Raw genomic sequence first — 14,289 nt, 5'->3', positions numbered from 1 at the left:
TAAGACAGATACTCTAACTACAGAATACAGTAAAATTACAAATAATCCTACCCTTTGGAGTCTCTTGGCAGTGTCACTCAGTTTCCCATGGCAACCATACAACCTCATTGCCTCTGTCCCTTTGGATTTTCTGCGTTTTAAAAATAGGCTAACTTGTCTAAAGGAGGGAAAGTTATGGTCTTAAGTAGAAATCACACAGCTAGAAATACTTGAATAAAATGATTACAGGAAGTGTGTGGATATAACAGTTGATCGAAGCACAGCTACCCAGGCTGCAAAATAAACTTAGTTCATCTCTAGTTTCTACCTTCCACTACGTACAGGATGAAGGAGGCGATATAAAATGGTAGAGGATTGGCAGTTTTCAAACTTCTTTTTTTTAATCCACAGGAATTTTTCCTCAAACTAAATTACGTAAACTTGTCATGTAACAATATCAGAGTGAAGGGCATGGTCAGAAGCAGGAAGGAAGAGCCAGGAGTTTTGCTGGCTAAATTCTTGCCAAGGCCCATAGGACCCCAGCACATCCCAAGGAGTCCTCAGGGCTCAGTTTGAGAACAGCTACCAGAGTTGAGGAACCTGGGAGGAAAAACAAAGTAATATAGGTTCTGATTTTGGCTGCACAAAATCAGAATGGTTCTGGTGACTTTATTCCTTACTTAATGGAAACAGCTACCCAACTTACCTCTGGGCAAAGGAGAAAGTCATTTTCATGACAGAATGGACATGGGAATAATTTTAAGTTGCATGAAGCATCAAACAAAAGATATAAGGTTTAGTCTAAACTCTCATATTTGGAAATGCAAAAATCCCCTCATTACGTAATCACTCTCAATGTTGCTGTTTAAAGGCCATTGTTCTAAAATTTTTCAAAGAACATATACAACTTCAGGGACAGATTTATATTCATTTCTAAAATATCAACCTTTATCTTTGCTGTGAGATAGAGAAATTATAAATCATCCATTCATGAAATAATTATTGAGCACTTACCATTTGACAAACACTGTGTCACTATATTCACCACAGTGTCATCCAAAAATCTATGTTAGGTGTCTTTCAGAGGTCTTTTGTTTGTTTGTTTGTTTTTATTCAAGGAAAGGATCCATCCAACCTATTTCTTCCACTCCCTCCCTATTTTTTTTTTTTTTTTGCTAAAAAGTAGTTTAACCTCACTCATACTCAGTTCTTTCTGATAAAATTATCTTCTTTCCTTCATTATTTGGTTTGCATCATTGACTATCATGGTTATACTCTAGCTTTTTATTATGTCATCCCAAATACCATTAGTAAGTATTCTTAACTAATACTTCATTGATTTATATTGTTAAATATAATATTTAGTTTATGATGTTCCATTTAAAACGGAAACAATCACTGGAAATATCACTGACCAGGACATATTCTTATTTCCTTTAAAGCTAAGTCAATGTGAGGAAGCAGTAGGAAAAATAGCAGCATCTTCCTTATATTAAATTCAAACTCAAGGTTATAACTTCTCTAAAGGTACACAGTGATATCTATAAGCCAAGGCTTGAATAATAGAGCAGTATCTTGGTCTGGATGAAGACATTGCTCTATCATTACGAAGGAAATCCACCACTATGACACATGGATATTTGATGCACACATAAACCACAGTGTTCCAGGAAGGCAGGTGGGAATCACTGCACAGGGATTCTTCAATTCTTGGAAGCCTAAGGCTGACCTCTAGGACCCTCAAACTAACATAGGATTGATCTTATTTTTCTCTGCAAATTTTCTTTTGTTGTTGCTGTTAGGTGCCTAGGTATAAAAATACTGGCTTGAAAAAGAATGGAATCTAGGAAGTAGGTCTCCAGTTTTCAAATGATTTTTATCTGGATGTGACTTTGTTTTTCTTCGGAAAAGCAATGGCGTCAGCCTTAATGCATTTTCACCTTTCAAGTTTCGAGAGTTTGAACTGCAGCATTTACCTTGATGCAGCGCTGCAAAATCCCAATCTGGTTGGCAACTGCGGCTCTCCTGCATCAGGAATATTTTTTCTTGGAACATTCTGACATGACAGTCAAGTCAACTTCAATTAATGAGGATACTTAAGATTGCTTGTGATAGACATGCCTGTGAGGAAGGCCTGCATGTCCACACTGGAGTAGTGGTAGTACCTGACATAGTAATAATTCTGCCGTGTGCTGGATAAATTGATGACTTTCTCATTTCCCCATCTGCTAAAATATTTAAGCTTGATTCACTATCTGATTCAGGAGGTAAAAAGCAAGGGCAGAACATATGAGGCAGCATGAGGCTGATTTACAAATCTTCCCATTTTAAGTCTAACCTAGCATATCAGCTACCCTTGAAATAAACAAGATCACCAAAGTGGATCCATATGCTTCTCACTCTGAGTAAAAGTGTGTTATGTAACAGTACTCCTCCTCATTCCTAAACTCCAACTACCACTGAGGAAGCTCATTAGCAGTAAAAAGTGCAATAGACGGAGGTGGATTCCAAAGAAAATGCAGAATTTTAAAGAGGCAGGATATAACTACTACTACTGTTGGATAGTGCTATACAATAAAAAGTACATACTATTCAATGCTACCTCAAATGCTTGGCATAAAACTGAACTTCTTACTTCTTATGCCAAGATCTGTTTCCTTCCCATCTCCTTCAAAAAGTCTATAAAAACCAGTTAGTGAGACAATGTCTTAACTTATTAAAAAACCTCTGTCCCAGAAGGTCCATTTCAAAACCTCAAAAGAAGAACAGAGATCAATACAAGAAAATTAAAACTAAAGAATAACATATAAAAAATAAGGACACTAAGATATCAAAGCTAAAAACAGCAAAAAGTTAAGATTTTTCTTGCTCTAAGAACTTTAACTTTCAGAAGGCCATCAACAAGTCAATGTTTGCAAATTACCTAATATAGGCACTTTGGACTAGACGCTGGAAAAGATGCCAAGAGACCCAATTCCAGCCCCCAATGAGCTAAAAATCTAGATGAGATGATATATAGCCTAAGTGTCAAATAAATGATTTACTGATTAAAGAGTAAAGGTGGGAGAGATGTTAAAGACCAATCAGTCCAACTTCTTCATCTTCTGAAAGAGAAAACATGGGAGGTCCAGGGAGAAAAAGTTACCTAGTGGATAAGAAGCAGGGACTGCACTGGACTCCAAGTCTTTAGCCACCAAGCCTCTAATTATAGGGATATTTTGACATTACTGGCCAACCTTTTCCCAAAGGAGATAACTGTTTATCACCAAAAGCAGGGTGGCTGCAATTAACGTGGCTGAACACTCTTGATGTCATAATAAAGCCCTTTCTCTTCCAGCAATGGGGTCTTTTTGGGATGGCTTTTGATAGTCTGAATAACCTCAAGTAAATCAGGCCCTGTAGCAAAACCAACTTATTGAGAAACATTTCCAATACAATAACATAACCATTAAGAAACTTCAGTCAACCATCAAGTCTTGGAGGACCCATTATGCGTTAAACACTGTGCTGGTTCATATCTAGAAAAACAGAAGTGCCCAAGAAGTAACACCTTATATCCCTGGTAACTCTGCCACTCCCTAAGTCCGGATACTGCCTCCAGCAGAACCAAGAGGAACAGCTACTTATGCTTCTGATGGAGAGCTGCCTCCCCATCAACAAACCCCCACCTATCACCATGATCTGCTTAAGACATTGGTCCAAAGAAGTTTCTAGACAGTGTTTTTCATAAAAATTTTGACTGTGGCCCACATTAGGAAATATACCTTACATCATGATCTATTACACACATATATATTAAACTGAAACAAAAGTATGGCATAATAATACTTACTCTACTATGTGTAACACTTTCTGAAATTTCCTATTCCTCTTTATTCCCCTTTCTTCTCCTTAAGTGAAATATAAATGTGGATCATGATATATTGATTTAATGACTCTTTAATAGATCATATCTTATTTAAGAAACACTACAAGACCATTCATTCATTAATTCCACATATATTTATTGAGTGCCTACCCTAGGCCAAGTACTGCTTGAAGTACTGGAAAACAGCAGTGAATAGAACAAAGAAAATTTGCATCCTTTTGGGGCTTACCTTCTATTGCAGGGAGACAGATAATGAACAAGTCAAAAAGTAAAATAAATTGTATATTAGATATTAGATAGAAAATTGAAGCAGAGAGGAAGACAGGAGGTATTCGTGAGGCACTTGCAGTTTGGATAGAGTGGCCAGCAAAGTCCCCACTGAGAAGGTGACATTTGCATAAAGTCCTGCATGAGGTAAAGAAACAAGTCTGAAGACATCTAAGGAAGACCTTTCTAGGTGCAGAGGAGAGACAGAAAGGTTGAACCTGAGGTCAGAAGGATAGCAGACACCAGATCTGTTGGGCCTTAGAAATCACTAATAGATGGGAAGCTGTTGGAGGATTTTGAGCAGCTAAGTGATATGATCCGACTTACAGTTTAACAGAATCACTTTGCTGGGTGGGACCATTGGTACTACTGTGAAGTCATACATCTCCCCTTACAGAGCAATCACAAAGGCCCACAATTCTCAGGTCTTTGCTTGGAATTCTCTTCCCCTGACAGTTTTGTACATCCTTGATCTGACTATTTTCTTATGCCTCCAATCCTCCCCCTGCCCTTTGGAACTCAGTCTATCATCACCAAGATTCTCTACCTCCAAAATCTGTTCTCCAAATATCATCTTTACCTTCTTGTTCTAATGAAAACCTGCCGGTCCCTGAGTACACTACTTTCCTGGCAGCTCTGTCATTGGCGACTGTTTTGTTCTCCTCCTCCTCCCGCACTACTGGACCCAAAGCATCATAGGTGTTGTCTCATATCCCATAACAGGTCACAGGTGTTTCTTTGTCTTCCTTAAAAACACCCACTCCTTTGAAGTGTAGGCTGTGTGCTATGCAAATTATTCCTCCTAGTTTTTTTCATTCATTTACAGACCTCAGGATCAGTTTCTCTCATTTGCTAAAGATTTAACATGGAACTCAATGTGTCAACAGCCATGATATCATTATCTTTCCAGCTTACTCACATAAAGACTATGTGGCAGATTACATTTTCCAAAGATGGTCACAACAGTAGCTCCCATTCCACATATTCTTCTTCAGTGTGACTCTGCCACCCTCTCAACTCTGCCATTCTCTCAAGAGATGGAATCCTATTGCTTTTCTCTTGAATCTGGGCTAGGCTTAGTGACTGGGACACAGTCAATAAAATAGGGCTCTTGTGATGCTATGCAGCTTCTGTGTCTAGGCCAGCCCTACAACTAACACCTTGCTCTCTTGCAACACTTTTCCTTGGAGCCCTGAGCCACCATCTAAGGAGTCTGACTGTCCTGAGAACAGCATGCTGGAGAGGCCATATTTAGGTGCTATGTTCAACAGTCCCAGTTGAGATTCTCCTTCAGAAATCCTAGACTTGGCACCAGCCATGTGAGCAAAGAAGCCATCTTGGAGGTGGTTGTTTTAGCCTCAGCTATTCCAGTCCTTGGACGTTCAAGTCACCCTCAGCTGAGGCTCTAGACATTGCAGAAGTGGAGGGAGCTGACCTCACTGTGCCCTTTCCAAATCACTGACCCACAGAATCCACGAGCATAATAAAATGGTGGTTGTTTTACACACTAGGTTTTGTGGTGTTTGTTATACAGCAATAGATAACCAGAACAGCCTCCAACTTAAAACAATTCTCTGACTCCACAAAGAATCAAAATATTTTGACCCTATCAGTTTTTCACTATGATGTTGATAGGGAATAAATCCTCATTGCCTTTTTTGTTTGGCTTAGTTTATGTGGAAGAGACCATTGATGTTCATAAAATAATCCATTTTCTCTCCTACTTTTTCTATACTGCCTTGCAGCTAGCTTATGGCCATATATCTAGTTCTGGCCAATAGAAATGTGATGAGAAGAAACTGTATTACTTTAGGTACAGGGTGTTAAAAGTAGATGTGATTTCTCTAACTCTTCTCTGTTTTGTGTACATGGCTGGGAGCACAAACTCTAAGAAGACAAGATGTTGCAAGATGGAAACATCCTAGATCCCTGAATCTCCGTTGGAAAAGAGTTCCCAAAGAGAGCTTCCTGACCTACATCAAACCACAATATGAGCAAGAAAGCCATCTTTGTTGTGTTAAGCTTAGTAGATTTAAGGCATTATTTGTTATTGCAACATAGACTAGTTGATCCTAACTAGCACAATTTCATGATCTGTCATTATAGTCACTCTTTGCATGCACTATGAACCCTCTCAACTTTTTTTCTGGGAGTTTTTTTCCAATTAAATTAATCTCAATGCCTACTTAACTCCTTCCCCAAGTAGCTAAATATGGCTGGAGGAGGGGACTGACTCAGCAATCACGCTGACTGATTTCTTTTTTTAATTCATGAACATAAACTTCTAGTGGGCCCTTGTGCTTCCTGGTTACTCACCTAGATTTTCTTCTTTAATGCATTCACCAATTTTCCAAAGTGACCTATTCAAACTCCCTTCCTTTTCTTCAAATCAACACCTCATTTTCCAAATTTATTCTCAGCTGATGATTTGCTTTATATTTTACTGACAAAGTTGAAGGCACAGAAGAGAATTTCCACACGCTCCCAAACCCACATATACCAATCTATCTAGATCCATCCATACATCTGGCTTTCCTTTTTCTTAACTGTAGATGAATTGTCTATGCTCTTATATAACGCCAATGACTCTAGTTGTGCTCTGAATCCAGCCCCATCTCTCCTACTCAATGACATTTCTTCTGTAACCTCTTCCTCTCTTTGCTTTACTATGAAGATTTCTCTGCTGCACATTCCCATCAGCATACAATCATTGTTACTTCTCTTTAATGCAAAATTCCTTGCAAGAATTATGTTTATGCACTATCTTCACTTCCCCTTCTCCAAGCTCTGTTGAACCCCTTTAAATTACCCTTGGCACTCCCAAAGCAGCTCTTGTCAAAGTCACCAGTGACCTTCAAACTGCTAAATCAAATGACCAATTTTCAGTTCTCACTGGACACAATTTGTTACCAGCAACAATTGATCTCTTGCTCTTTCATGAAACACCTTCTTTATGTGGTTGCTGTGACACTATTCTCTTTTGGTTCTCCTGCTGTCTCATTGACTGATCCTTCTAGCATCATTTTCTGAATCATCTTAATCTTCCTTGTTTCTAAGCATTGGAATGTTCCTGGGCTCAGATCTCAGACTTCTCTCTTCCATCTATATTTATCTTTCTAGTTGATCTTATCAGATTCCATGGCTTTCACTATTAGCTACAACATGATGAATCCAAAATTTACATTTCTAGCTCCAACTTACAGATTTTACTTCTGAAACTGATCTGCATACTTGTACAGTGAATATAGTCTTATATAGCTAACCCCACATTTTCCTACTTGGAGGCTTAATAGGTATCTCTAACTTAGCAGGTAGAAAACCAAGCTCTTGATATTCCCCACTACAACTTACTCTTCCCACGATCTCCCTAAAACAGTAAATAGCAACTGCTATCTATTGGTTACTTAGTCCTCAAAGCTTAGGGTCCTCCTTGACTCCTCTTTCTCTTACACGCCATGTACAGTCCTTCAGCAAATCCTGTCAATTCTATTTTCAAATATATATCCTGAGCCTAATCCCTTTTTACTACTGTCACTGCTCCCATGCTATTCCATGCCAACATTATATCCCATGAAGATTTTGCAATAACCTCTAACATAGTCTCCCTATAACCACTCTTGCTCCGCTGCAGACTAATTTCCATATTGTAGTCAAAGATGTGTTTAAAACGTGTCAGATCACATACTCCTGTCTCAAAATACTTCAGATAGCTTTCCATCTAAAGTATTAAGTTCTCAGTGCCCCAAATGACTCAGCTCTATACTACTTCCCTAACCCCAACTCCTAATACTCAGACTGTTGCCCACTCTGCTCCTGTCACACCCCCTATCTTGCTCTTTCCTAACTTCAGCAAGCAAGGTCCATTCCCAAAGCCTTTGCACACACACTTCATTTTGTCAGAGATACTCTTTTCTCAGGTTGCCACGTGGCTCCTTCTTCGCCTCATTTAACTCTCTGCTTCAATTCCACTTTTTAGAAAGGCTTTCCTCTGACTACCTATGCTCTTTATCCTCTATCCTCCTTTATTTTTATACTTTATATCACTTATCAATAATATAACTTAGTTTATATTTATTTGTTTATTGTCCAATGTCTCCCCATTGCAGTTCTAGAATGTAAGATCCATGCGGGCAAAAACCCGATCAGTTCTGTTCAATACCTGTTACTCTAGAACCCGAAATACCTAGAATATAGTAGGTGCTCAATAAATATTTGAATACATTAATAAGTGAATAAACATGGAGCTCAGTTTTAGATGATGAATGAAAGCGTCATATCTGGAAACCCTGGGTTCACCTGAAAAAACCCAGTCATCTGCATGTGTCCAGTGGCATCAAGCTGACTAAAATGACTCCTGGTGTATAAAGCAAACTCTGATGGACAGCAAAAATAATAGTGAACCAAGGCTACTAATGTCCCTGGCAACTATCCACAGAAGATCAGCAAGATACAGCAGGAGCCAGCTTGGCGTCTGTGTGTGATATTAGCCCATATTTCTCCTTCCAGAAGGAGGAAATGCATCCACATAAAGCAAATGAGGTGAAAAAAAGGCTGACAATGGATTATAAATTAAATTAGTGGCATTCTCATTGGTTCATGCTTATACAGAAAAAGGACGTTAAGCTGGAGCTAAATGGGGTCATTTCAGGTGTTTTTAAAAAATTATTACAAGCTGGATTTTTCTCTCTGGAATCTTTTCTAGAGAGAATGTATATGCCTATAATTATTTTTTTTTCTAAACCTAAATCTGGAACATTCAATTTGACAAACATAAATTTGCTTATGGTGACACCAGGACAAAATATAAAAAGTGGTACAGGCTTAAAAAATGCAGGATATAAAAAGTACAGTATATATGCCTCTGAAATGACATTGGGGATATGAAGTGGACAAATGATCAGAAAAAAGAACAAGCAGATGCAGTACAGAAGGAAGATAAGTAGTCAGACATAAGATGGCTGAAGAGCAGAACACCATAAGTGTCACCAGCTTCAGAGACAAATTTTGATGAGGATGAATGGTTTGAATCCTGGGGCAGAATGGAGTGAATATTCACTACCTCAAGGAAATCCTTGGAGGAAAATAGGAGTAGAAATAGATGTTTACAAAAAGAGTTGGCCTTCTTTCCCTTAGACCCAACTAAATTTGGATTATGTACTTTTGACACTATGTAAACTGTAATTCATCAAAGGACGAGTTTCAACCAATACTGTGTGTACCACTAGAAGATATACACCTGCCAAACTCAACTAACTGATGCTCAGCAGCACATTCCACCTTGCCACCTTCACACAGATGTGCTTTGTGTGTCTGAGGCTCTGCAGGCAGGGCTGCGATTTTTCTACTCTACAGCCTCTCTCTCTCCCTCTCACTCCTCTCTCTCTCTCTCACACACACTCACTAGAAGTCAGCAAAGGAGAATGCAGATTACAGGTTTGAGGATAATATATACTTTAAATGTTTCTATAATTGAATGATCGAATTCTAACTTCAATTGAAGAATGAAATGAATAATATTGTAGGATGCTCCAAATTTAATACTGAAGAGTCCAAGTCCTTAATGTAATATATGAAGAACTAGGACGAAAGGACTATATTTAACTTGCCCAATAAAACGTACAAAGCTGGTGGGGAAGCTGGAATGAAAACCTGAATTTCCCAGCCCTGTGGAATATTCCTTTCATTTCACTAGTTCTCAATCTCAGTACCTTTACTATTATGACCATAATAAATAAATAGTCTATATTTAGAGGTCTCTTGTTGTTCTGGCTTCAGAACATAGCAGAAGAGTTCCTTTCAGAATATTTTAAGCACTAGAATTGCAGGACTGCTGAAGTGTAACCATTCATCAGGCTTCCTAGAGTCCGCGCCTACACTGTCCAGGGTTGATTCATGGTTTTAAAGATCACCGAGAGAGAAAAAATTGTGAAAGGTGTGAGTTGCAGGGTTTGACCTTTTCCTCCTCGTAGCTTTCAGTATTTTTATTACTTCTGTAAGGATTTTGTGATTTTGCAGAGTCTACGTTACAATTCAGCATCGCTAGGGATGATTCTTCTCCTTAGTTACATGGGATATACAATTCTATATATTCTAGAATTTTCCTGATAAATCTCTCCATTACCTAATTAGATTGCCATTATTTTTAGAGAAATCCCTAGTAGGCTCGAAGGCGTCTCATTTGTCAATCTTGAATGAGCCAGGTTTCATCTGTGAATCATGCTATATGATTCTTATGAATCCTATATTATTTCAAGTCAAAAGACTGAGACCAAAGAACATAACAAGTATAAATGGCTTAAATCTAGAATCATCCTTGTCACTGATGAGAAAAATTTTTCATATAGTTCTTTGGGAAAAAGGAAAACACTTTTTGTTAACAAGACAAGCATGTATTTAAAGATGATATGCAAAACCCAGGAGGACTTTCAGTTTCTTGAAACCAAGGGCTGCTTCCTATTCATCACTGAGTCCACTGCACTTAACACACCAGGTTAATTACTCAAACCTGATGATACTTATCGAGCGTTTACTATGTGCTATTAGCCTTAGGTATATTCTATTCTACTCAAAAAACAATTCTTTGAAGCTGGTACAGTTTTTATACTCATTTTATACATTTTATACATCTAAGAGGAAACTGAGGCTCACCAAGATGAACTAACTTAATAGGCCACAGTAAAGCTGAGTTTCCAGATAAAGAAGTTTGACCCCAGCACCTACAATATAAATCCACTTTGCAGTGTTGTTCTTAAAAATATTCGTTAAGGTGTAAACAAGAAGTGCCTGGGTCAGCTAGAAGACTTTCTGACCACATGCCTGTGTCTTTTTAATTTAATAATAAAGATGTAATTTAGAGCTGATTTTAACCTGGGGAGTGAAAAGTGAAATTATTTTATAGCTGAAGACTTTGCTCATCTCAATTCATCACCTAGAGGCTATTTTTATAAGTCATTCTCTAAATCATTACATGTAGGGAATTATATCACTTCTGACAGAAGTCTTCTGCAGTACCACATATATCACCATAATCATCTCTTTTCTGGTAAGTTCCATCATTCTTGTTCCTGAGCCATCACTCACTTTTCTTTCCAGACTTGATGTTCTCTTTTGCAAGAACACACACACACACACACACACCTTTTTCTAGATCATTTATGTATGACTAGGAGAAAACTTACAAGAAGAGATAATCTTGACTGAGGATGATCATTAACTATTTTCCCCAGAGATAAAAACAATTATAGGACACATATTCAAGTGGCTGCTGAAAGGCTTTAGTTTATATAGAGGTGGGGAAATGGAGTATTTTCTTTGCAAAAACTTTGAAATTAATTAAGCAAAGTTTAACGAATGAGTTCTTGGGATTATAACATATCAGTGGTTCTCAGAATTTTCATCCCATGATATTCATGCTTTACCACCATCAACTTGAGGATGCTCATGAATATGAATGACAAAATTTTGTTTGAAGTAGGTTTTGGATCTCTGTAACTCTGTACCTGATAATCCCCAGCTTATAATTTTTGAAGCTGAGTAGAGAATTCCCAATATGGTGCTTAAAATTTAAATTTTAATTTTAAAACATTTGACATCATTAAAATCCCTGACAGAAATGGGGAGACGGCTTGGTCAGTGTATAATTTCCTGAAAGGCCCAATAAGGTGAAACAGCCACCACTCCAAGTAAAATTTTGCATAATCACACAGACACACCAATGCAAAATTAAAACAGATTTCCACCTGAGAATTCAAGAAATGTACTACCTTGCCCCAAACCGGTAAGAATCCGATTACCACAAGGATGGATAGTTACCCATGGCGAAGAACGGGATTCCCAGCAGGGTGGAGTTGTACTTCCCATCAGTGATGAAGAAGATGCCTGCTGCAGTGACAATGGAGATGCACACTGTGAGCACCCCCAGGAGGCCTAGGAAGGGCTTGCTGCGCAAACAGTCCTTCATGGAGCTGGAGAGGGTGGCTGTGGTCAGGATCAGCACGAGGCTCACCAGGACCTTGCTCCTGGCCAGGATGCTGGTCTTATGAAAGTCTCTCCAGAGGCTAAAGGATGCTAAAGAGTAGAGCTGGAGGTCCTGGTGCTCCTCCTGGAGCTTCTTCATAAGCTTACAGAACTCATTCTCCCACTTCTCCCCTATGAGGTCCTGGGTGGCAGAGCCGTATGTCTGGAGGTAGTAGGTGATTTGAATGGCTCTGGCTGACTTGACCCGCTGGTCCTTGCTGTTTGGCACTTCCACTACCCCGCCCAGTTGGTGTCCAATAAAACTGTTCCTCCCATCCTTGAAAACAGAAAAAGGGGAAACTTAAGTTACCAGAGGGACGCACATTCCAGAGAACAGATTCTTACTCTAAGTGAATGGGCACAAAGAAGGCAGAGGTATGCTCTAGCAATTGTGGAACTGATGTGGGTGGAATGGCATGTTAGGATTTTATAGTCAACCTTTTGGAGCTACATGGGATACCATGCAAGATGATCAGGATTAGAACAGATGCAAAGAGTGTTATGAAGCTATACAAGACTCGCCACATGCATAGGAAAATGTACATAAATGTTATTTTGATCTCATCCATATCCTCATTCCCACTATTTCCTTCTGTAACAATCTATGATAGCTCCTTTATGCAGGATCAAGTTTTATGATTCAGTTTCAGCCAAAAGTGAAGCATGGCATGAGTTAACAACATTTCAAAAATTAAAATAATAATTCATTTAATAAATACATGCTAAACTTTCTAGGACTAACACACACACCTACACCAACACACACACAAACACACACAAACATTACACACATCCATACTCATTCTTTATATTCTGGGGGTACAACTGTGTATTGCAGACTAAGTAGAAGAAAATACTGTTTTTCACAATTAATTTAATAGTGTTGAAATGTTTTCTAAATATGGTATAGCACCTGTTTACTCATTATAACCTTCCCTCCAATCACCTGCCTCAGTCATAGGTTGACCTTTTCCTATCAGAAGACAACGGACAACCCCCCACATGAGACCAATAAGATTTCAGCTGGGGTTGTTACAAGTCATCTCAATTTCAGAATTTCACATGAGGTAGAGTAGACAAGATGACAAGAGTAGGATATTTATAAGAGAAGCAATCATGCCTCTTTAAAGCCCATATAGACAGTGAGTTGCTTAAACAGCTTCAGAGCAGTAATCTCAACCAGCGTAACTTAACACTCAGACAGAAATCCCTGACAGCCATCTCCATATTGTAATCAATTTGGATACTTTCTTTTTGCCACAAGGGTTATTTACTTCAATGGCAATGTCTGTCAGATGGAATATTGAGCCCAAGAGCAACTCTATTGCAAGATAGAGTATAACATTGAAAACGTGTGGCAGGTACTGGGCGAGACCAGGTACAATGGTAAATTTATGCCATAAATAGATCAAGTGTTTACCAGATCAGGCAAGAATTTTATCTCATGAGGATATAAAAGAGTAGAGTCAGTGCAGGAAATTATTCTTTCTAGAAGGGAAGTGTGGAATGGCAACAAACCCAACAGCGTGATAACCATGGTTGTTTTCACTGAACTGTGAGGCCACTGTATCCTCAAGTAGACATATATAACAATTATTGTGAACCTGTTTAGTCCAGACATCTATATATGAGGTACTTGTTTGTAATCATATTTTGAATATGCACCAAAGCAACTTTAATACCTGAGACTATGTAGCAAACACAAAAAGTCTGAGAAATTTACAGACAATACAAACGCTGTTAGTAGGATCATCAAGAATTGAGAGAAGGAAATTTCATGGTCGTTCCACATACTCATTTTCCCCCTACAAGTTAGACAAAAACAATCTTTCTCTAACTCAACCTGACCAACACTAAAAGAACAATGTATTTCTGTATGTATTTGATTTGAGGGTTATTGTTTCCTTTGTTTGGTGTATCTCTCACTTCCAAGGCATCTCTGTAAGTTTCCTTATAAAAATCAAAGTGAAATTCCAGCCATAGGCTCCCAAGGCTCTCTCATGATTAAACCCCATGCAGTCCTTTGAGGAGCTGCAAGTGAAAATATAGGAAAGCTTCAAGGAAGGAGTGGGAATCCTGTCTGGCACTGAGAGATTGTGGGATATGGTTTCCACTCTTCCCGTGCAGGTCACATTGCTCCTCAATTAGGCTTGTTTATT

At 38.6% G+C, this 14,289-nt stretch overlaps 1 protein-coding gene across 3 annotated transcripts in view; it reads right to left on the bottom strand.

Moving 5' to 3' along the window:
• The window catches only part of PTCHD4 (patched domain containing 4), a 179,746-nt gene that overhangs the window by 120,123 nt on the left and 45,334 nt on the right, over window positions 1-14,289 (bottom strand). For all 3 annotated transcript variants that reach the window (XM_070514788.1, XM_070514787.1, XM_044776831.2), the window contains one exon: window positions 11,927-12,407. In XM_070514788.1, the coding sequence (XP_070370889.1) occupies window positions 11,927-12,407 (481 nt within the window). The remainder of the gene's footprint in view (window positions 1-11,926; window positions 12,408-14,289) is intronic.

This window comes from Equus asinus, chromosome 8, assembly GCF_041296235.1.
Source record: "Equus asinus isolate D_3611 breed Donkey chromosome 8, EquAss-T2T_v2, whole genome shotgun sequence".
NCBI lineage: Eukaryota > Metazoa > Chordata > Mammalia > Perissodactyla > Equidae > Equus > Equus asinus.
The sequence above is the reverse complement of the archived record's forward strand: the minus strand, read 5'-3'. Positions and strand labels throughout refer to the sequence as shown.